The sequence below is a fragment of the Argiope bruennichi genome, chromosome 5 (genome assembly GCF_947563725.1).
Source record: "Argiope bruennichi chromosome 5, qqArgBrue1.1, whole genome shotgun sequence".
Lineage (NCBI taxonomy): Eukaryota > Metazoa > Arthropoda > Arachnida > Araneae > Araneidae > Argiope > Argiope bruennichi.
The window spans coordinates 88294677-88319834 of NC_079155.1; the positions used below are offsets into that span (position 1 = coordinate 88294677).

Here is a 25158-nt window from a genome sequence, read left to right on the forward strand (position 1 = left end):
TTATCATAAAAGCTTCTAATAATCAAAATCACATAATTTTTTATAGCTTTTTTGCAATTTTTTCTTTCGTATTTAATAAATTTTTATCAGAAATAAAGCTTTCGACAGTTTTAATCAATGAGCTAAATGAGTGAGCCACTTAAAATACCTTCAAGTTTGTTTTTAAAGTCAACTGAGGTTGACTTTTTTAATCAGCCCAATGAATTTAATTATCCTTATTCTCTTCACTTGATTAATTCGAGAGCGCCAAAAAAATTATACAATAAAAACAATCAAAGACTTAAATCAGAGCACAAAAATCAAAGAATTCAAAACATAAAATAGACAACGCCTCTTCTTTTGTGTTTACCTCAACAGTTCAAAAATAACAGAACCTTTTTCTAGTAATTTATAAAAAAAATAATCTTGACATTACCTCTAAATCTGACATACTTTCTTTCTACAATGATATTGCAATTGAAGTGATTTTAAACATGATTTGATTCCATCTCTGCCTTAGGCCAAAAGAAGCGTCCGTCCTTCTTGAAGTAGATCCTTGACCCCTGCGTGGGCATGTTGAGGAAATTCCGATAACGAATAAATTTGCTCTCTAAATAATACTTTCTTTTTCTGGAAAAGTTGATTTTTATTTTCTCTTCCTTTAAGATAGCGGAAAGTTTCACCTTGTGACCCTTTCCTATAACTGTTCTTGCTTTTAACCTTAAATCTATTTTGACACTTTTTATGGAAACATAGTGTCACTGTTTTTAAGAGAAAGAAAAACATGTTAACATCTAAATGTCTTTTAGTAGAAAAATTAATTCAAGTAACCTACTAAAGTATTCAGTAACCTTTTAACATTTTCGGAACAATTATTTTTTAAAGAAGGTGCTTTCATCAGATTCGAACTCTTTATTTTTTTAGCTCTTTTATTTCTTTTTTTTATTATTATTATCTGTTAATTAGTAATAAATTAGCGTCTAGATAAAAAACATATAAAGAAATAAAATATTCAATCCATTTTGGAGTCAGCATTATTTTTATTTTAAAGTAATATAACAGGCAACAGTTTGAAATACTTAAAAATTCTTAAGTAGTAAATTACAGAGGATACGTAATTCCAATTAATAAAAAAATTAGAAATGAAATAGAGAAACTGAAATCTTCAAACAATGTCGTGTGCAGCAAAGTAATGATAATGGGTGATACCCACCTTTCGGATTACTGCTTCCCAAGATATCGCCACGGTGATAAAATATTGATGAGTATATCCATCCCAATTTGGTGCCAATAATTTTCTATTATATCCCAATAATTTTCTAAGATTATCGTGTGCACTAATATAGTGATAAATATGATGCACCAATCTCTCTTAATAATGATACGCTTATTTTGGGGCACTGCTTCCCAAGAGAGCACTAAGGTAACATAATATTGATGCATATATCCATCCTAAAATGAAGCCAATAATGTTTGATTTCATCCCAATATTTTTTTAACAATATTTCGTATAGCAAAGTAGGGGTACCTCTTTCCAAGTGAACGTCATGGTAACAGAATTTAATATGTATATCCACTCCAATCTGCAGAAAAATAAATTTCTAACAATAATTTTCTAATAATAATTTCCTAATAAATTATTTTCTATTCCCTCCCAATTATTTTCTAACAATATCGAGTACAGAAATGAATGATAACGGTGATATACATAGGTCCGAGTAATAGAGATCCGCATATCCTGCGTTGCTGTTTGCCTAAAAGAGTACCATGGTGACAAAATATCTCTGCGTTTGTACAGTAACGGCATTATTGCAATTTGAAGCTAAATATTTCTTTTTTAAAAAAAGAAACTCAAAGGGCGATGATCAACAATTTTGAAATATCTGAAAAATTCCTAAGTTGTCAATTATAGGATACAAATTGACTACTTTGAAGAAGATGCATAATTGAAGTACGGTAACTGGAATGAAACTGAAATTTCCAAACAATAACGTTTACAGCAATGTATGATGTGGGGCAAGGATGGTACGCATATCTATTGTCACCAGCAGCAGAAGAAGGTGCTTTGTAACAAAATAAGTTCCTGTTTTGAACGTTCTCGTTTTGAAGTTAAATATGATGAGGTGACTAAATACATCGTGTACTTTTTACCCTTGCAGTATTTCTTGACTGCTGAGGACTGACAGTCATTGCATACATTGCATTCTCGCTATGTCACTAGAGTGTGGATTAGAGAGTATCGAAATTTTAAAGTAATTTCATATTTAAGTTCTTTTACCTTTGGGAAAGTATCATACATAAAATAAAATAGCAATATCATCTTGTTTTCTCTTCAGTTTCAGTGCCAGAAAATAATATCACCTTATATATACGAACCTGAAAGTTTCATGCATATAAAAAATCTTAGAATCTTACATCCGATTAATAGACTATTAACTAAAAAAGGATAGCTAAATAAAAGAAACATTTTCAACATAGAAACAATTTTAAAACACTAATTCGTATTTAATTAGAACATAATAAAATAATGAAAATTTACAATATGATGATTAGGTACTTCTAGAAATGTTTATAATTTTATTATTGCATTAATAGAGAAAATGTTTAATGGTTCTTTAATTTTTTAAAAATGCCATTTTATTCTTTTGAATTGGCAAAAATCTAAATTTTTTAATAATTAAAAACAATAAAACTAAAGTTGAAGCTGTTGTACGTAAAGAGTTAATTTTCAGAATCCTATTTCTTCTTCGTTTTTGCTCCTTAACCGATTAAAACTAATACATACATATAGCATAAAACTTTACGCTGTTCTGGCTCAAAACTACACACCTAATCAATTCCGATTATGTATTTATATTCCTTGTATTTAAGGTCACGCGGACTGTATTAAATCATGCATTGAAATTACCTTTAACTTGTATAGTAAAAACTTTAAATGCCTTTACTTGTATTATCTAAAATTTTAACCTTCGAATTTATTTTATTATTAAAGAATTCCAAGTAAATTATTATTTCAAAAAATTCATTTCCCATAAGGAGCCGATCACGAGAAAACAAACCATAACAATTTCTCATTTCATTTCATTTCTCAATTTAATTTCATCACGTGTTTTTCATGCACAATAGACATAAACCACTATATTTTATCTCCATCTGGTTACGAGGCCAAATATTTACATTCTCCAATCAGGCAATGAGAACTGTTTTTTTCTTCAACTCTTTCTTGCCAGTACTACTTTTATTTTCTACAATTCCCTTTGGGCGTAGACCATCTGAAACCGATTTCAAGCCGGGCGTAACAAAAAAGTCTCTCCCATTGTCTTTTCACGAGGCTTTGGATCAAAGGTCGCCAACTTTAACTACTGAAGGGTGTCTACCCAAATATTCCTCGCGTCTTTGATGGAATACGGCCTGGTTGGAAAGTGGTGGCCTAATGAGAAATTTTTCAGACTACTTGATTAATGGCGTAAGTCATATATCATATCGTACCACAAGATTTTTTTTTTATTTTGCTTTTACTCTCAGTTGGAATAAATATAATTAGAATACATTTTTATGTTTAAAGCCATTATATTTTAATAATCATATTTAATTCATTATATTTTAATTAATTATATATTTCAGAATTTCTAATCTTTCAGGCGATTTCAATTATTTCGATTATTTTATCAAATAATTTTTTACAAAGGGACATCTATAATTTTGTGCATTTAATGGGATCTTAATATAAATATAAGTCATCGTGGCTATGTATGTATGTATGTATGTATGTTCCAAATACAAGCATAACCAGAAGTTTAGCCTCCTAAGAAACTGAGCCGAATTCAAGCCCATTTTCCACGCTTATTAATAGAAGACAGAAGATTATTATTAATTTTTTTAAGTAGAAAAATAATTAAATATTCAATGGAGAAGAAATTTTCAAAATTCCTTTTTTGCAATTTGAATACTTTTTCATACTTTTCAAATATCTCTTTCATTTTAATGTCTTCTTTAAAATGTTTTTTTTTTTGCTTTTAAAGTAGTGATTTTACCGTGTTTAAAAATAGCATTTAGTGAATCGTGCAAACGAAGACAACCCTATTTAGAAAATTGAATTCATGAATTTTTATTTTTAATAAATAAACTTTAAAATAAACCGGAAAATGGGTGTAACTAAGGGAAAAACCCGCATAAGTATTTTTTAATTAAAAAACACATTGTTGTATTTTTATATCATCTTGAACAATGATTTCTTTAGTTGTACAAATCTACTGCGTACATTAATATAATATTTCAAGCATAAATAATACCACTGATTAAATTACAAAACATGGAAATTCATGAAGCAATTATTTTTAGCATTTATTATAAAGGAACATTGCATTTATCGAGACATTCTGTGAAAATAAACTATCAACTCTTAAGAAATTAGTGTGAAAGCTATTCAGCCAAAATGTTATTCTATAATTATTAAAACAGCAATACAATTACTTAAAAAACTAAATAAATATCACAATAGTAATAAATATTTCATAAAATATTTTTAGAATTATTGAACTTATGTAGAACCGATTTTGCATATTGATGTATTTTTACATCACAAAAAAAGCTAAAAGATTTTCTTGCATGAAATTATCAGCATATGCAAAAATTGAAATACTATTCGTTACTCTTATCATGTTTCAATCCAAAAACAATTTCTCCTGTAGGTTTTTTTTTACTTTTTATATAAATAATCGTAATTTATAACATCGACTAAATGAAATTGTACTCAGATAGCGTGCTAACAATGAAAATCGTCACAGACGAAGAGATAAACTGTCGAAGATTCTAGTTGCGTACGCAAACGATAAATTAATTTTGGTAAAATTAAAATAAAAAAAAGCACTGTGGAAAGTTGCTGCATAAAGAGATGTGAAGTTTTAAATATACAATGCAGATCTACATCGCTATGCAATTAAGGATTTGACTTCAGCACTTGAGAACAAAATTTACAATACGAATATAATAATAAATATTAAAAACTTATGAAGAAAAGTAGCTATTTACATTTTTTTTTAAATCGTTTGTTTCTGCCTAATAAAAAAACATTTTAGAATTTAAAAGGATCTAGGGTATTATAATACATATTCTATAAGAAATTGATTCTTACATTAAAAATATACATGAAATATTTTTAATCCCGAATTACGCCGGATCCATTAACTAAACTATTTGATAGTTATTTCTTAAACTATTTGAAAAACAATGGGAACATTTTCACCGACACTTTCTCATATATTTCTTAATAAGATATTATTTTCTGCCTCTATATCTAGCGCAAGAAATAAAAATCGTGCGCATGAACGTTAAGAATGCTCAGATTTTTTTTGTTAACTCAGCACATTAACTGATTGAGCACATTGATTGTAGTTTTTTCCACTCAAATTTAGACATTCTAGTCTGAAATATATGATGAAATAATATCTTAAAACGACACAACGGAGATAATTATTTAGCTACTTAAAAAAAAATCAAATTCCGACTTTCAGAAAACATGAGATAATCATGACTAATCTTCAAATCAGAATATTTTAATGGTAGCACATTTATTATTTATTTTCCTGGAAGCAACATTTCTTAATCAATTAGTAGCAAAATTTGGCCGTTCTTCTCACATGACGCATTCAAGGATAAATTATAATTTAAAATTAATGTGTTTTTGGGGTCACAAACATGCAGAATTTTTCAATGTATCAAAAAAAAGGATAAGAAAAATGTATGCAAATATTTCTACTTTGAATATGAAAGTACAATTTTCTTTTTGACAGTGACTTTATCTCTGTCTTGATGGATTAAAAGTCGGGACTTTCAATGTTTCACGGTGTTTTTATTATCAGCTGGAGTCAAGGATTGCAAGGACAGTGGCAGATTTAACGAAGTGCAGTTATTGTAGTTTTTCTTAACGGCTTGTACGTCAAAGTTCTCAACATAAAGTTAAGTATAACGTCACATACGAAAAAATTAATAGCCATTTTCCGGGTAACTCTGAAGACGTTAATGTTTATAGCTTTGAGTACTCTTTTTTTTCTTTTATGGACAAGATGTCTCAACTACTTTTCCTTTTTACCATTAAGAAAAAGATGAAGACATAAATTATTACAGAGAAAAGAAGTTCAGTGATTTTATTCGAAGTTACTAACAGTAACTGCTTATGAGATTAAAATTTATTAATCTCTATGTACATCAGTATACCGTAACGCCAATATGTATAATGTCATATTGTCTTATACTAAAGTTCTTATATAACTTTAAAAATTCTTGTCGAAGCCTTATACAGAATATTCTAATTTAACGCAGTTATAAAGTCACACTTTGAATGAATAATGAGTACGCATGATGGGAAATCCCGAAGAACCAGAAATTTATTTGCACAGGAGTTTAAAGGAAATAAATATGAAACAAGTGTGAATTCCTATGACTAGTATTAGGCAAGCATGACTTTTTAACAGCTTTGTACAAGAATTTACAATTATTATAAGTTTATTGATAAGACTGTATACAAAGACAATGTTTTTCTTCCTTCCTTCTTTCTTTGAACTTTTCCCATCACAGTGAAAGTCCTTTAATTTAATTGCTTGTTTATATTTGATTAAAATAATTAATAAGGAATTCTGATTTCTATATTGGCTTATTTTTTAAGCTAAATGAAGAATATGTTTTGCTTCTTTCCTTCTTTCTTTGAACTTTTTTCATCATAGTGAAAGTCCTTTAATTTATTTGCTTGATCATATTCATTTAAAACATTAATAAGGAATTCTGAGTTCTGTACTGGTTTATTTTTTTTATATCTGAATGAATAATATGTTTTTCTTCCATCTTTGAACTTTTTTCTTCACATTGAAAGTCCTTTAATTTATTTGCTTGTTCTATTTGTGTAAAAAAACTAATAAGGAATTCTGAATTAAGTATTCACTTACCTTGTATAGCTGAATGAAGAATATATTTGTCTCTGAAAGTGTTTAAATAACATTTTATAACCATAACGATATTATTACCTAAGTTTGATAGCTTTTATCTAGGCGTTTTTTTAATATCATTTTTACGAAGTTACAAATATAAATCGAAAATCATTTAAAGATCAATCTCAGTTGAAAAACAAAATAAATTTACTGAGAATAAACCTTATGGATATTCTATTTAAAATAGAATTAACAACAAAAAAATTACATAGCCTGCCCATTGGTGTTAAATTTCAATCTCATACCCACTTGGCTTATAGAAAATATGCCACCAATTTAATTTTGGTATATGGAGAGCATTTTGAAAATGATACCATTATGTACTAAGTGAAATAATATGTAATAAAATATTACATAACATATCCAGTTATCTCGCTGTACCATAGTCTTATCATACGAGTAAACATCAATAGGTTTTAATAATATATAGCTTCGGATGATAGAAAAATTGCATTCGACATCAGATTTCACGTCTTCTTCTTACATTTTGGCTTATAATCTTACATATATATATATATATATATATATATATATATATATATATATATATATATATATATATATATATATATATGACTGTTTTTGAAGATTGACCTGAATTCAAAATTTCTCTTTTCACTTCGTTCCTTAGAATCTCAAAGAAAAAGAATTGATTATTTTTATTGATCGTGGAATTCAGACAGAGAAATTTAACACTTGTTATTAGATTGACTAATTTGCAAATGACTGGAATAGTATCTTCTATAATCTCTTTTATCTTAAAGAAAAGAAAATAATAAATAGTAATAATGAAAAGAATGAAATTTGTTCGAGCAAATTTCCGATTATTATGCGTCATTTTGTGAACTTTAATGGGTCAATTCTTACATTATGAAACCGTTAATCATCGAAGAGCAATCTCAAAAATACATAGCCATTTGAAACTTTTAAAAATCTATAAAATTATCGAATTAATGATAACTGTTTAAATCACCAAAGTGAAATTTATAAATATCAAGATATAGTAAGACATCATCCAGAAATCTGTTTTTGAGTAGTTTTGTTTTTTTCCCGATATTGTAAATTTATTTGTAAATCACAAAAAACCATTTTCTTTCGTAGACCTCTCAGTACTCGAGTTTTAATTTTATCTTTTTAAGCATATTATTATTACAAATCAAAATAATGGAAATCATCCAGCTAAACTAATGCAAGGAAAACATTTAGGCAGAAATTTTTATAATTTGTTGATGGCAACAATGGCAAATTTTTGTCTTTATAATCAAAATCAATTTCAGCCCTAAAAGAATGTCGCAGAAGGCAAAAAATAGAAGAATTAAAAATGAAGCTTAATTGAATCGTAATTATAATTTCAATCTTATATGATATTGCTTATTTTGAAAAGCTTAAGTGGTGTAAGTCATATTGCGGAACATTGCAATATGACTTACACCACTTCAGCGCAGAATTTCGGGAAAATAAGCATGCAACTTTGCTCATTGTGCTAGGGTGCTAACAGATTTTAAATAGACCCTCCACCCGCCAAACTGTAACCTCGATTCAATTGTTGATTTTACTTTCGTTTTAAATTTGTTCCAATTCGTGACCCACAGATGGCATTCTTCCTCCGCAACAAAGAGATACATGGGTGGTTGTATTTTATGGATCATGAGAAAAGAGTTATACAGTACGGTTCAATTTATCAAATGAACACCAGTCAGGCAATTCTGACAAGCATACAATAGAATATTAGTTCCACAACTGGCCATTGAAAAACTTCGTTTCATTTGCGAGTTCACTTTCGGTAATTTGTATTCCGTTTTAGACTTGTTTAATAAAAGATATCACAACGAAGAACTATAGATGTATAATTGAATTTGATATGGTATAATTAAGAGTTGAAAAAGAATTTATGCAAATGATTGTTTAGGTAATTCTTGTTTAATTTATTTTATCTAGCTGAAGTGGGTCATTGTTGAAAGAAAAGTTCAGTTTTTCATGTATAAAAGAAACATTTTTTGTAGAACTTTTGAAAGTTTTGAAATCCAAATTACCATATTTTTCTCCCTAGTATAAAATGCTATATGAATTTGTGTAATTTACAATGGGAATAAGCTGTACAGAAAGTAACACCTATTTTTTCTCTGATAATTAAAGTTTAGAGGAATACAATTATTTGGTATAAAGGCTGTATTATTATGCGACTCTTTTATTACATTATGCAAATTTTGAGTTCTTATTAGTACTTTTAGATAATAATCTTTAATGTTCCACACAACGCAAATAATGATCCATAAAATACTTTTTTTTCTTTTTGAAATTAATTAAATATAAATAAGGCTTGTTTTTATTCAATCATATCCTCTATTGTAATCAATGCTTGAATTTTTATATCTTTTGACTTTATTTCTCAAATGTATGATATAAATTTATTATATATTAAATTATAATAATTATAACCTAAAAAATAAGATTTCAGACATTAAAAATCTCTGTGGTTAAATCATTTTCAAAAAAAAAAAATAATGAATTTTAACAATTTACTTCATTTTTCTACTTACTTCTGTCTCAAATTATTTTACTTATAAAAATTTTAAAATTTCATTAAAAATAAGCAATGTGAGAAAATTTACTGTTTTTTTGGAAAATATCACAGGTAAGAAAATATAGGGGAAATATTTATAGAAATTATAATACCTCATCATTTTGATTATATTATTTTAATTTCCTTTTAATTTCATTTTAAATATTAGAGACAAATCCATTTGCGCGAATGAAAAAAAAAAAAAATGTGTAAATTCATTTCTTTACTGTTTCTCCTTGTTGTTGCTTGCAGACAATAATTACACGATGCCAAAATCCAACACATTCGCATTTCAATTATGAATTCATTCGGTATCTAATTGAGTTAACAAGACGTAAAAAACTTCGTAACATAAAAAACAGTTCATGTTAAAATCTTACCTTTGAACAAAAGTCGCAATCCTTTTTTTAATCTTAAAGTCTATTCGTTTAAACCTTTAAACCTATTTTTATTGTACTTTTTCAAAGTTCAAAAGGGTTAGAGATTTTTGAGTAAAACTTAACATTTGAAAATGAAATTTTATTTGATTTTATTGTTTTGATAGAAATTATTCAGCATTATTTTTTTTTTATTTTATAGCATTTAATATATACGAAATATTATTTAGGAGTATTTTCATAATAGATTTCTTTTTTGTTATTCTAGACATAATTATTGGGTCAATTATTGCTTCACATTGATTTTCCATTCTATCGCTGTAATTATTGACAATAAACTCATAAACAATATTTATTGTCTAGTCAATTTTTCAATATAAAAAAAATAGTTCTGAATCAGCTAAAAATTCAAATGGTTAAAAATATTAAGTGCTTGTCGAATGAAAGATTATAAAATACATGAAATTAGGTCTACAAAACAAGGAAGGAAAAATGCCCATTGATGAAAGTTAAAAAAATAAAATTATTCTGAAATAAATGATGAAAATCTGCAAAAACTGAGGAATTTTGAAGAAAATTTCTTCATTATTAATGTATATCACACACTAAAATTTTCTTTTTCTTTTCCCCAAAATATTTTTTTCTAAAAAAATGTGATCACTAAAATGTTATCCAAAATATTTGCATAAAATCAGGCATATTTGTTATTATATTGTACCAACCAAAAAGTACCAATACCAATAAAGTACCAACCAAATAATAATCAATTGTAAAATTATTTAATCTATAAGATTTGAAAAAAGGCTGAAATTATGTAAAAAAAAACAAATTTTACAGTAAAATTCAAATAATACGAATGGGATATGGGATAATAAAAGATCAATCACATTTAGTGGTAAAAATTCAAAATTATTATTTTTGAAAAACATTTAATGCATGACATTTTATATATGCTTACTATTTTTATATTTGTTATTTTTAAACATTGAGAAAACATTACTTAAAACATCATTTTTGAAAAAACTATTTTTAAACGCCAACAGATACCTTAAGATTAAATGAAGGCTTCAAGAATTTGAGTGGCTTTCGCTTTAAATATGCTATTTAATTACCTTGAATATAGAATATTGATAAGTGTGTATAATAATTGCGACTATATTTATATTTTTCCAAGAAATTCACACATTAAAATCCTATCTAAAATTACTTAAAAAGGATTACTGATATGCCACGTATTTTTCCCAGTAATAACAACATAGAATGCCAGTACCTGTAGCAACTTTCTTCTTTCAGCTTCTTTCTTTTCAAAGAATGACTTCATATATTATACTATGCAACTTCCAATTAATGCACGTACTAAATCTTATTTAGTTCTGGTAATGGAACAAAGAACTATTTAGCTACTTATTTCATGCAAATAAATGTGCCTTTCTTTCTATTTCAGTTGCACTACCAAATGTCTCCCGAAGAGCTTCAAAGGATATTTCAAGTCAATTCCCCCGACCAAGGTAAGCAAGACCGTTTATATCCTATCGCTGCATTGTTTGGGACAAATCGCTTTTCAATGGTAATATGAGATTCGCGTTGAATGTTTTTGTTAAGCATGCCATTCTTTATTCAGCCCTATCCTCAATAGCCGACTATATTTTATGAAGTGAGGTATGGAACTTTAGATACATTCCCTTCTTCTGAAAATAGCCTTTATAAGTGAACATGTACAAAAACTAAACAATAAGCACTGCCGACAAATTTATCTACTGATACAGCTAATATGAATACCAAAAAAAAAACATTAGTGTTCATAAGGAATATTTACATATACGAGTACTTATTTATTGTTATTAAATTCAATTTCAATGGTCTTTTGTTGTATCAATGATTACCGAATAAATGCATGACATTCAATAGTACGAGCACGATAGTTTTATTGACGAATTGTTATGAAAATCTTGTATCTTATCGTTTGATATAAAATTCATCTAATAAATTAAACACAAATATAAAACTTATGCAATCAGTAAATCACATTCAATGCTCTTCCATAAAGAATGCTGGTAATTTTATTTGATTTTCTGCACAAAATAGCAAATGTTGTATGCTTATAGTCGCATTGTTTGGAAAGACATAACTAATATAATGTAAATGTATTAAAATTCGCATAAAAGCATAACTTATTAAAAATACAATCATTAAGTCCTAAACTCAGTTCGTTAACATTTTCTTTTGCCATTTTTAATAAATGGAAACATTCTGCCTCTAGTTTATAAAAAAAATGGCGGATTTAATTTTTGCGAGAAAACACTTAGAGCGCCATAATAGGCAATCTGATTAGTAAAAAAATATTTTCTTTAACTTTTTATATTTAGACTTCAACTATAATTTGGATTATTTAAAATATATAAATTGAATTTTTTGAAACAACATGTAACAAAATTAGATATGCTATATACTCACGAGGCTCAATTTTTACTTTAAGTTACTAATGAATTGCAAATTCTAACAAATTACTTTATGCATGAAAAGGAACTAAAAGCCTATATTTTCTATTATAATTTTTAAAGAATTCTTCAACGTTTTTAATAAATATTTGTGAAAAGCAATATTAGATTAAAGAGAAATTGGATACAACGCCATATGTTTGGAGGAAATATCAATTTTTAAACTTTACTCTTATTTGTAAAATTGTTTTAAAAATTACTCATTATCGAGTGTTTTTCCGTCCTTCTTCAAGGCTTTTGTAATATGATTAATAAAATTCTTATTCTATAGATATGCTTCTTCTTTTATTTGCTTTATGAGATTTTTGTTTGCCGTGTATGTATTCATTAGTCCTTAATTTAAAGCTTTTTTTAAAAGTATCTGCTATCCAGTTTTCTCCATAGCTCAAGCATTCGTCATTATATCGTCCCGTCTATGCAATTTGATTTAAAATGAAGTGCAAGTATAGGATTACTCATTATAGGATTTTTTAAAAGTATCTGCTATCCAGTTTTCTCCATAGCTCAAGCATTCGTCATTATATCGTCCCGTCTATGCAATTTGATTTAAAATGAAGTGCAAGTATAGGATTACTCAAAAAGGAAGGGACAGATTTAAAATATTTATTTCTAATGAAAAATAATACGATTTATAACTGGATAGAAGAAAGTTTTATTTCATGTGTTCAATATGAACTCCATTTGTCCTGCAACAAATTTCGAATCGGAAGTCCTTTTCTTGCCACATATGAAATAAATACTCCCTGGTTGAATTCACTATTATAAGAGTTCAGTGTTATTATTGAATTCACTATTATAAGAGTTCAGTATTATTATTGTATTCACTATTATAAGTGTTCAGTGTTATTATTGAATTCACTATTATAAGAGTTCAGTGTTATTATTGAATTCACTATTATAAGAGTTTCATCTCGCAGATCTTGAAGAGGAGCAGGTATTGATAATACTTACACTCTATCTTTTATGTTAGAGACAAGGTTATATTTCGGAAGTAGTCCGATATGTTCAACATTTTTGAAAGAATGACCAGTGCTTTTTTATTTGCATATGCAACCATCTTCAATTAATTTACCAAATATAAATCTGTTTATGATAAAATGACTCTTCGTTGAATTTACAACGAAATGCACAGTGTAATGCAACAATAGATTCACGCTTTGCTTATTGCTGCATACGAAATGGCTTTCCTTAAAGCGTCGTTATTTTTTTAATAAGCAAACAACAACGATGATTTCCCGATTGTATAAAATAACACTTTGAAGTGTATTCTATTTAGTTACATATCGTATATGTATCTATATTATATTGTCGTTCATTTGAAATAAATATTTTAAACCTACTCCTTCTCTTTTTTAACCCTGTATATTTTTTTTTCAAATACAATTTACTATTTTGAAAAATATCGACATACAATCAAACCATCTGGAATATTCACCCCTTTACTTTTAGTTATCCTCAACATTATGACGCATTTTAAGTTTATTTAGGTCATGTAGTAGAGTGAATTGAATAAGCATTTAGAAGTCTTCTCTTTGAACAACTATGTTCATATTTTGGAATAAATCTAAAATTATGCTGTCAAGGTTAAATAATATTTTTTTTAGCTTCTTGAGTTTTAAAAACGTCATTTTTATGTACACATTAATAGACAGATCAAGAGAGAGTCGACCAGTTGACAAAGTTCTTTCAAATTCATTGAAGATCTACATTTCTAGCGATAAATCTACAAGTTGAATTTTATTCTTCTGTTAATTTTTGCTTAATTTGACCACGTGCAAACGGGTGGAAAAACAGTTAAAAAAGGTTTGGATTGAGTCCATAATTTAATACAGACCAATTTGGTCAATTATATTTTTATATATTCGGTTTCCAAGTTTCAATTCAACTTGAATATGAAAACTGAATCTTATTCTTTGTATGAAATAAGTACAATTATAATGACGTCAGAATCTTTTCCCTCTCTTTGTTTTAAATCTGAATTGATGAAAATAGAAAAAAAAATTAATCACTGAAGACACCTGTAATCTTAATTGAACAACCTCAAGCGTACCTGTTACGAGGTTATTAGATAATGTCCTTAAAATTGTACGATCCAATCAGCGTCTAAGGTGAAGGCGAGCACGTGTCATTAGAATTATTTTTACTAAAACAAGAGCAGCTCCTCCCTTTTTGGCCATGAAATTGCCTGATCTTGAACTGCGTTAGTATTTGTATGACATTGGATGCCTCAACAGAAGGAGGTTTGCACTGTCCAACTGCTATTTCTATTTTTAATCCACGCCCAGTGCGGTGGTCAGTTGAAAAACGCCCAGAATTGTACAAAATAAAGTTGATATCTTCAATCTCACGATTATTTACAATGTAACAAACAAATTCCAGGCATGTGATTCAGAAGTAATATCAAATATTTTCAAGGTTGTCTTCACAAGATGGCGCATATTTTGATTATTCGATGGATAACTACCTATTTTAACAGATCAATTTTGGCTATAAATGTTCGATATAAAAAATTAATTCCCAATATTAATTTATCTATTATTAATTGAATATTTTAGTTATTCGTTTTTTCTTACTGTGATGCTATAAAATTTCTAGTTTGCCACCTTTTTTTCTATTTAACAGAAAAAATTGACATAATATAATTTATTACATATATTAATATTATTATATTATATTATTATTATTATTATATTACATATTTATAATAAATTGCCTTCCATCAAAACTTGCATCGGTTTGTTGCCTATACTTCCTATGGAATAGTTCGATGCCAAATTAAACCGACTCCGCGTAGGAAGCACATGTTTTACTCATAAACGTTTCATTTTTTTTTGAGAGGGCACCAGTGTTCCGGATATGTTATGTAGATTTTAGTGATAAACATATTTTAGTTGAGTGTCTTTCCTTCAATTATTTTTGTGATATTTTTTTTCAATTCAAGATTGTTGCGGAAGAAACGCCATTCAAATATATTTAATTTATTTCAAATTTATGTAGGTATATTTAATAATTTTGAATTTAGTTTTCAACAAGCATTATATCATTGATCTCATATTTTACTTCTGCTTTAAAACACTTACTGTTTCCCAAGAAGATTCTAAAAATTTTAAAATTTTATCTGTTTATTGTAACATTTTTATATGTTTTGTCCCGTTTCATTTGCTTTTAAATTATATCGACTGAACTTTATGATTTTGCCTCTTAGTTTAAATCTTACGCTCTGTACAGTTATTCTAGCGCCATTAAAATCAAATATCGCCAGTTAAACACTTTATTTATCATTTAGTATAAGAAAATTTAAAACATTCACAGATTAATCGGCGATTTAGTATAATTTTATTTAGTAAAATTCAACTTTTCTCATTTGATGTAAAAAAAACTGGGTAACTTGTAATTGCTGCCCAAGAATGATAGTAACATCGATTCAGTAGCAAGCATGTATCTCAATAAAGTTTAACAAATCCTTAGATAAAATATATATTTGAAAAATTATTTATATTTTCAACTGAAGTTAAAAAACTAAATATAAAATACCAAGAACATCAGCTGTTCTACAGTAGTTTGAAGTCATGGTAAAAAGAATTCAACGTTATAGTTTGACACAATGAGCAATTACCATATATTGTCTTCTTTTAGTATGAAAATGCAACTGAAAAAGTTCTTTAAAAAATCTTCTTGAGGACGCTGCAAAAGCTAGAAATGGATGATTGTCATTTATTTATTTTTAATTTCTATGTTAATTGGAAAATAAAGTTCTATAAGAGTTCTGCTGCAATTTTCTAATAATGCAAGCTAAAATGCTCTTAAAAGATATTAGTTGCTGAAAGGAACTACATTATGAATTCAAACATTTTTAGAGAAATACACTTCACATCCATGAGCTTCATTAAATTTAGTGTAATAAGTTTATTAGTGTAAATATTCATTAGTGTAAATATTTTTAGTGTAAATATTCATAAAATATTTTTTTTAAATTAAGAAATATTCGTTTGATTGTGCTTTGTTATACATAAACTGTTTTATTATTATCTGCAATTTAGCGTTCTGAATAAGAAAATATATTTTATGTAATTCATTCATTGTAATGTTCAAATTAAAAAAGAAAATATAATTCACAAGGCTGATATAGAAACAACGGAATAGTAGTAACCAATAATTTCTTCAAAATTTGGAACAATGAAAGTTTGTACATTCTAGGCAAAAAAATGTCACAGATTATTGAATTTTTTTATTCGAGCTAATTTATCATCTAAGTCCTGCTAAATTTATTCTCTTTTATTAAATATTTCAACGTTTCAAAGATTCCATCAAATCTTAAGCTTGAATTTCAACGCTATTTCCAAATAAATATTTAAATATAACCACTTTTGGACTATTCTGTTTCGTTTATGCTTAGCTGTAGGCTCTTATTTTCTTCCTTAATAATTATGCAGAAATTTTAGAGGTATGCGTTAGATGTTTAACTTCGAATATTCACAAAATGTTCATTATGAAACCTTTAAAAGGGGAAATATTTTTAAATTTATTAAAAACCGCATTTATTCCTATTAAAAACTAGAAATATCTGGGTCGAAATTCTACATGGCTCTGTTTACAAAATATGGAAAAAAAAATCCAGAATAAATATTAAAAAATAAACTGGAAAAATAATTAAAGAAATATTTTCATAGAAATTAATATTAATTATCATTTTTTTCAAAATTTTTTAATATTTTTTTAATTTAATTTTTTTGAAAGATCGAATAAAGTTTTAAAACGAATATTAATGAACTGACGCAAATTTATTTAGAAAGTTATACTACAATATTTGAAACAAAATTAAAAAAAATGTCTTACAATCTATCATTCTTATATAGTTTAATTTTCAATGAAATTATTATTCGACCAGGAAACTGACTAAAAAAATCAATAAAGTAGAAAAGCATGCATTAGTTTTTTTTTAAAATGGTTAAGTATTATGCAAAATAAAACGAAATAATTTATAAAAATTCAGTTAATAAAGATTGCTACAAACATTTTCTAAATCTTTACTAACAAAAAAAAATTATGTTCTTTATATATATATATATATATGAAAAAGTCTAAACACTTCTACTGCAGAAAGTTGCACTCAGCCTTTAAAAAGGTTATCGACGCCTTGAAGATGTCTCGTGTTGTTTACATGAGTAAGACAAGAATAAGAAGCGTGCCATTAGCATAAGAAAGAGTGAAAAACCATTCGCGCCGAATAAAAAAAGAAGCAAAAAAAGAAACAAAAGCGTTTTAATTTTTTCCGACACGGAAAGCAACCTCCTACGACAGAGGCAAGCGTGGAAAAGATTGCTTCCCGATACTTTCATCTTTTGTGAGACTGTAACAATGAACTTTTTCCTGTGTCCCAAATACTGTTGGCTCGCTTGCTGGGATGAGCGTCTCAAATTGTCGTATTTTATCATCAAGAACAGGTCAAATGCGAGGGTCTGGATTACTGTCGGGAACACTCGAGAATGCTATTTATGGAATTTTTTCGTATTGTGTTCTAAAGCGATTTTCGTGATTATGAGTTTTTTGTTGCACAAGCTTTTAAGGAATTAATGTCAGCGGCATGTAACGTTTTTTGAGTCTTATTTGTTAATAGCCGAACTTTGCCGACCAACTGGTCTAAAAAGGATATCAGTTATTTTTAATTTCAATTAAAACTGCTACACAACCTAATACTCATGATTCCCCCTACAAATTATTTTTAATAACTTTATTTATTTACAAATTATTTTTAATACCGTAATGAGTTAATTTGTAATCTAACTCCTGCTCTGTTCATTATACACATGAAACTTCCTAATCGAGTCGAGTTCCCTGACACCATAAAAGCTTTAATAATTTAAATGTCTGAGTCTAATGTCTAAACTATTTCAAATGACAGGTGACTTTTTCAGTGATAATTTTACTTTCTGATTTTTTTTTTATTTTTTTATTTTTTTTTGTAAATTGGACAGATAACAACCAGAATCCTTCTTCCTTAACTTTCAGTAATTTATAAAATCAAGCGAATAATTGTTTGCGAATTTGTAATGAGTACTAGGGTTAAAAATAAGAAATATTTTTTTAAATGAAAAAAAATTCGAGAAAAATTGACATGACAACAAAATTTCTATCACTTGTAACACAATTTCTTTTTTTTTTTTTTTTAAATCTTTTTAATGATGCAAAAAATCCTTTTCCCTCAATAAAAGTTTTGAAAATTATCGAAGGAAAAATCTGAAATCTCTCTCGTATATTAATTTATTAAAATTTAAAAAGAATCATATTTTACAATTTTCACCCTCCAAAAGTATATTTGTACCAAATTTAGTAGTTCTTTGACAATTGGTGTATGCTGCAGAGCGCCAAAACCTATTATTAGTATAAATTTATAGGTGTAATTTTATTCGAAAATATCAAAATTGTAAGATGGTATACATCGTAAAAACGTATTACAATAAACATTTTGTTCTCAACTTTCAGTAAATATATCAAACTCTGATACACGAGAAAGAAATTATTGGCAAAAATGCTGATTATTTTGAAACTTTTGAATCCAAACGTCATGAAAAAGGATATTTATATTCCTAGGTGTTATTAAATTTTGAGTGACAATTATCATAGGAATTACTAATCTTTCAAAAATCCGTTATCAAGTTACCATTATGCTAGAATAAAGAACGTTTCTGATTAATTTGGCTAAGTCTAAATATATATTTGTTATTAAATATGGATAAAAAATAATAATTACTAACTGTTTACATGTAAAAAAGTTCACTCTCTTTCTGAGAAGACAGAAAATTGCTTCAAACGAAAAAAAAGTGTATAGGATTTTAGAAATGATATCTTAACAAATAATTGTAGAACATGGCAATCAATTGTATTAGACGAAGAAAAATGCTCTCGATGAAATTTTGCGACTTGTTTCTGCCATCAAAGACATCATTATCTGCTGTGAGTTTGTTGATGTCTAGTTAATCAATTTTAATACTTTTTAACTTTAAATTTTTAATTTGAGAGACATTTATGGAATTTTAAATGTGCAAGGAAATAAGTCCACTCAGGATCATTAAAAACTTTATCTGAAAATCTCTTAAGATTAAATTAGACTATATGAAACATCTTCTTTCGTTATTCTAACTATTTTGCACAGAAAAAAAATTTCCCTACAAATTAAGTATTTTGTGAAAATTTTATCTATTTTTATAATGTTTAATTACAACTTTGTTAATACCACTTGATTTCTTCGATACTCTGAATGTTACAAATACAATTTATCCAATCCATTTATTATATATATAATATGACTTTTAGAATCAGTAGCAGTATGAATATATGAACAATTATGCCTTTGTTGTGACTTGTCAATATCTCAATATGCAAAATGTAGCATTTAATCTTTCTGATAACAAACTGAGAACCATCGCTGGACGCCCCATTACTATTTTAAAAAAACAATGCAAAGCCAATATGTGTATTTTTTAGGTATTCAGACAATTACTAGACCAGAGACGAAACTTTCCCATTACTCGAAAAAAGATAAAGAAACTGAGAAACTACTCATTAGTGCTGCCACAAATAATATGTCTAAAAGTAGAATTTACAAATAACATTGTTTTAAACTCATTTGCTGTTAATTTGGTGTTAGTTGAAATTTTTTTTCACCATTTCGCCGTCAAGTGCAATATAAATATTTACTACCACGTAATACTAGTTTTCATTATATATTTCAAACAATACTGGCAAAACAGACCTCATATGTCATAGGTCAGGTGCTTCGCTGTTGCTACTCAGAATAATCAATTTTGTTCAATTAAAATTTTCTGGACAAAATTTTGAGTTTATTTGGAAGCATTAATCTTGCAAATGAGCAATGAAAAATTTTAAAAAAAGACAAAAGAAATGGATAATTATATCACAGAAAAGTGATGTAGATTATTACGAATTATTCCTTTTTTTCACAAACACACACACACATATATATTTGTATGTGTATCATGTCATCGGCGAAATTTATTAACTGTTTTGTTCTGTAAAAACAATATATATATATATATATATATATATATATAATACCAGTTATCTTTTATGTCTCCTTTTAAACTGACTTTAATAAAAATAATTATTAAAGCTAGTAATAAATTTTTATTGAGTTCTAGTAGAAGAATAATTAATATTTTATACAAAATGACACAATCGAAACAGCAATACCACAAAAATTCCCGATATTTTATTTTAATAAAGTTTGAATTCTATTTATCCACTCTAAATAAAAAAAAATATCAAAATGTTTTTCGTAATTCACTTTGCTGAAATCCAATCTTTTGTAGGAAGCAAAACCTAACAGACAATCGATAACATTTAAAGTTTCTGTTTCTGAATTGCAAATTCTATAATAATGAATAATTGTATGTAGCATTTCCCCTTTAAATTAATCCTATTATTGCTTTTTTCATTGAGTAGATCACAAAATAAATAATGCAAATTTATAATTAATTTTTCGGAAAATAACCTAGAAAGAAAAAAAAGCGGGGAATGAAACAAATAGAGCTTGATAAGTCTTTAGAACTCATTCTAATAATTCCGCATGATCACAATCAAGGAGTTTCCTTATCATTCAGTATGCTTAATTTTTCTGAATGGTAATAAATTAATTTAAATTTTTGAACTATATGTATCTGTTTTCTTTGTATATCTTTTTAAATGTATTTTAAAAATATTCATGTTCGATTGATAGGCATCTGAACTTGATGTTATAAACAAATATTTAGGACTTGCTAAATCCTAAATATTCTTTCATGATTTGTCCGATCACAATCAAGGCATTGGAATATCATTCAGAATCTTAATTGCCCTGAATGGTATGAAATTAATTTAAATTTTCGAACTGCGTGTATCTGCTTTCATCTTATATGTTTTTAAATATATTTTTAAAATATCTATGTTCGATTAATAAACATTCGAACTTCATGTTAAAAACGAATATTTAGGATTTGATAAATTCTAATATTCGTTTCCATGATTTCCATAATCACAATCAAATATTGGATTATCATTCAGTATCTTAATTATCCTGAATGGTAATAAATTAATTTAAATTCCTGAATTATATGTATATATATCTGCTTACATCTCATAATTTTTTTAGTGAATTTAATATATATATAATATAATATTCAATTGGTAGGCATCTGAATTTGATACTTAAAACTCGATAAGTCCTAAATATTCCTTTCTATGATTCGCACGATTAGGCGAATTTCATCAGGGTTCGGTAAACTTAATTCTAATAAATTAATTCTAATTTTTGAACAGGATGCCTCTGCTTTCATCCCATATCTTTTTAACTTCATATAAAGAAATCAGAGAACGTTTTTAACTGATAGGCATTTGAAAATCTGTTACGGTAAATCCTGATAATTATATCACTAATCGCAATACTTCAAATAGTCATCCATTATCATACAGAACAACAAAATATGCTACGCAATATCAATGCCATCCCTTTAATAAACCGTTTCTTTTATTTATTAATCGTATTTGCATTTTAATTAGGCATTTCAATTAAATCATTAATCAAAATTAAAGGTAAAGAAAATAAATCATATTTTATCAGTCCATCTGCCGTATATTCTTTCATAGGCACTTTCCTTTTCTAACACCATTTAATCTATATAATTGCTTCATGATATCGGAGATCTCATGAAAATTTAGCATCTCGATCCAAAAGCGATCGATCAAACGAACGAAATCTGAAGATTATCTCTTCTCACTTGGTGTATTAAGGCGTCTGGACAACAACACCCTTCTTAACGAGAGCACGCGGAAGATTCTTCATCGTCAGTCAAACCTGAATTTGATGACAGCCATTGTCTAAATCCACTGTTTCTTTTTAACTCCATGTTTTTAGTACGGATGAATGCCTTAGATTTTTTTTCATTGTTTGACCAGTAGACTTATTGATGTAGAGATCTTCGTTCGCTCTCACTTCATAGGACATTGACCCACAGCACTGCCCTAGTTTTCTTCCTGGTAAACAGAATGGGTTGTTAACCATTTTCAGTTAGCACTTCACCTAGAAACTTGAATAATAAGAAAATCAATTTCCTAAGATGGAAAAAAAACTATTCTGGAAACCTTTTTACTAAGTAATGGTGACAAATTCCAATTTAATTAATTCCAATCATAAGAAAGCGACAATTGCTGAAGAAACAATAAATTACACGAAATTGTGGCTGATTTAGACATTTTGAGGGCTTACGTAGATCACATTAAGCTGATTATTTCACATTTCAACATATTTTTTACTTAATCAATATGTTACTGATCTATTTCGCAATAATTTTTTTTATTTAAATAACTGTGTGTGTGTGTGTGTGTGTGTGTGTGTGTGTGTGTGTGTGTGTGTATGTGTGTGATTTACTCATGATTGTGCAGCATCTCCATTTATGAGCAATACTAACTAAGCAATCATAATGTTATAATGAAATAGATAAGAAATGACAAATTGTTATTATCCAAATATATCATAATTTATATGAATTTGTCATTTTTACAAATTTATTTTTTGACAATTAGGATATTAATATTTTTAAAATTGACCTACTAACAGCCTCTTTTGGCCTAGTGACTCTAAGCAGTGGTCTAGTCAAAAATCCGTCACTGATATGAAGCATTTGTTTTCTATTTAGGATATTATCGAAACATTTGTCCTGATCACTAAATTCCTGCTAGCCTGCATGTTGTACTATATTGTACAATATTGCGAATATTGTTTAATATCATACAAGTTTGTACAATATATGTATATTGCGCGAGATTACCACAACATTTGCTTCATTTTACCACAACATTTTTACTACGGTTTTGCTTTAATCCTCGAAAGAATGAATTTAGTGATAAATTATTGCATGCTACCTGAATATTTAATTATAAGTATGAAAACATGCTACTCACGTATTTTGATGTATCTGCGGTCAGGAATAAGCGAAGGCCATTCCCATTCCATTTCCTAACTTTAAGAACTATTTTTTATATATCTCTGAAGGTGTGGACATATGTCATTATAGTGCTGAAATATTCAATTTGAGTCGATTCGAATTATAGCTTGGCGATATGTGATTCCTTTTCTTCTTCCTTATATTAATATATTCCAAAATATTGCTGCCTAATGAAGAATTTCTACAATGGATGAATCTATAAGTAATGCCAAATCTCTTCCGAATATTCATTTTTTCTTTTACTTATTCTTTACAAAGTATAGAAACAATAATTATTGTTAACTTCAAAATATACGATCTCAGAATATCAATGTATTACTTTTCAGTTTGTGTTGCCTTGGATTTAAATCTCCTTGAGTATGGAAACATCATTTTCTGAATTGCGTCTGTCTATGAGCGCGACAGCCCAAAAAAATAGAACTATCTATAGAAATAAAATTTGGTTCGTGGTCTTAAATACAAAATTGTAAATCTCTATAAAATTTGGGACAAATCTTCTTATAAGATGATTATCTGTTAGTCGGCAGGTTTGCGTGAAAGGAAATATGATAATTCAAAAATATGGGCAAGACAGATATAATTCGGCTTGCGACTTTGACTACCTAAATTGCAGATTTGTATCAATTTTTAGATCCAATAAATCCAATATTAGTAGCTAAAAATTTTTTTCTGAATTCTTTTTCAAGGACAAGTGAGTTTGTACTTATTGTTTTGGTTGTACCATAAATCTCCTAAAAGTCAGGGGTACCTTGCTCTAAGACGAGACCTCGGCTTCGAGATTCCATGCTCAGAACCTAGTTCTATTGAAGAACCACCATGGTCTGGTACACGCTAAATGATCTCCTATTGCTGGAATGTGGAAATTTTTAGAACTTCCATTGCCATTATCCTGATTTGATTGAAGCTCAAAATTTGAAGTCCATCGTTGAAGAGACCTATTGCTTCTTCTAAAACGATGCTTAAATTTAACTAAACTAAATCAGATTATCTTCTAACAATTATTCTTGTATTGCATAAACCTAATATTATGACATTTATACTATATCATGATGTTTAGACATTTCTTTTTAACTATTGTGTGTGTCTTTTAAATTATCAGTTTTAAAAATGTATTACATTATAATATACAATTGTTTTATATTATATTCCTTTTTATCTTAGATTTATATCGCTTTCCCATAGAATTGGTCTGGTTTAGGGTAAAGGCAATATATTTCATTTATTTGTCGATAATGTTAACAGAAAATGCCATAATTCCTTTTGCAATGTGCCTTCATTTCATCCCCTGATGAGCTAATTAATGTGTTGTTTGCCATTTTTATTCTATTTATTTATTATTGATAATTTACCTTCTATTTCAACTTTAATATTGATTTACAATTTATTTTAATAACATTTCATTTCTAAAACTGCAGCATTTTGTTCATTCGCTTCGTACTTGTTTTTATATTTTTTTTCTAATTTTTTTTCCACATCTCTTAAGAACTCTTCTCCAAATTGCCTTTGATTTTTACCTTATTTGCTATTTCTGCTGTTTAAATATTTTTTTTCTCTTTTGTTTGCATATTATTTCGTCTACATGCATATAGACAAAATCTTATGCTTTACTACGACAAAAGTAATAGATTTAATATTTTTATTTTGAGAGATAACGCATCGTAATTGTATTCTTTCTTTTTCAGTGCCAGAATACCAAGTTGTACATTTACGATCAATATCAAAAAGGGACGCTTCCGCGGGAGATGTGAAGCAAATACA

At 27.5% G+C, this 25158-nt stretch overlaps 1 protein-coding gene across 1 annotated transcript in view; it reads left to right on the plus strand.

The window, feature by feature from the left end:
* LOC129969304 (A disintegrin and metalloproteinase with thrombospondin motifs like) overlaps positions 1-25158 on the plus strand; it is a gene marked incomplete in the record, with an annotated part of 118628 nt that overhangs the window by 57460 nt on the left and 36010 nt on the right. Inside the window, 2 exon segments of the mRNA XM_056083812.1 lie at positions 11347-11410; positions 25083-25158. Coding sequence (XP_055939787.1) covers positions 11347-11410; positions 25083-25158 — 140 coding nt within the window.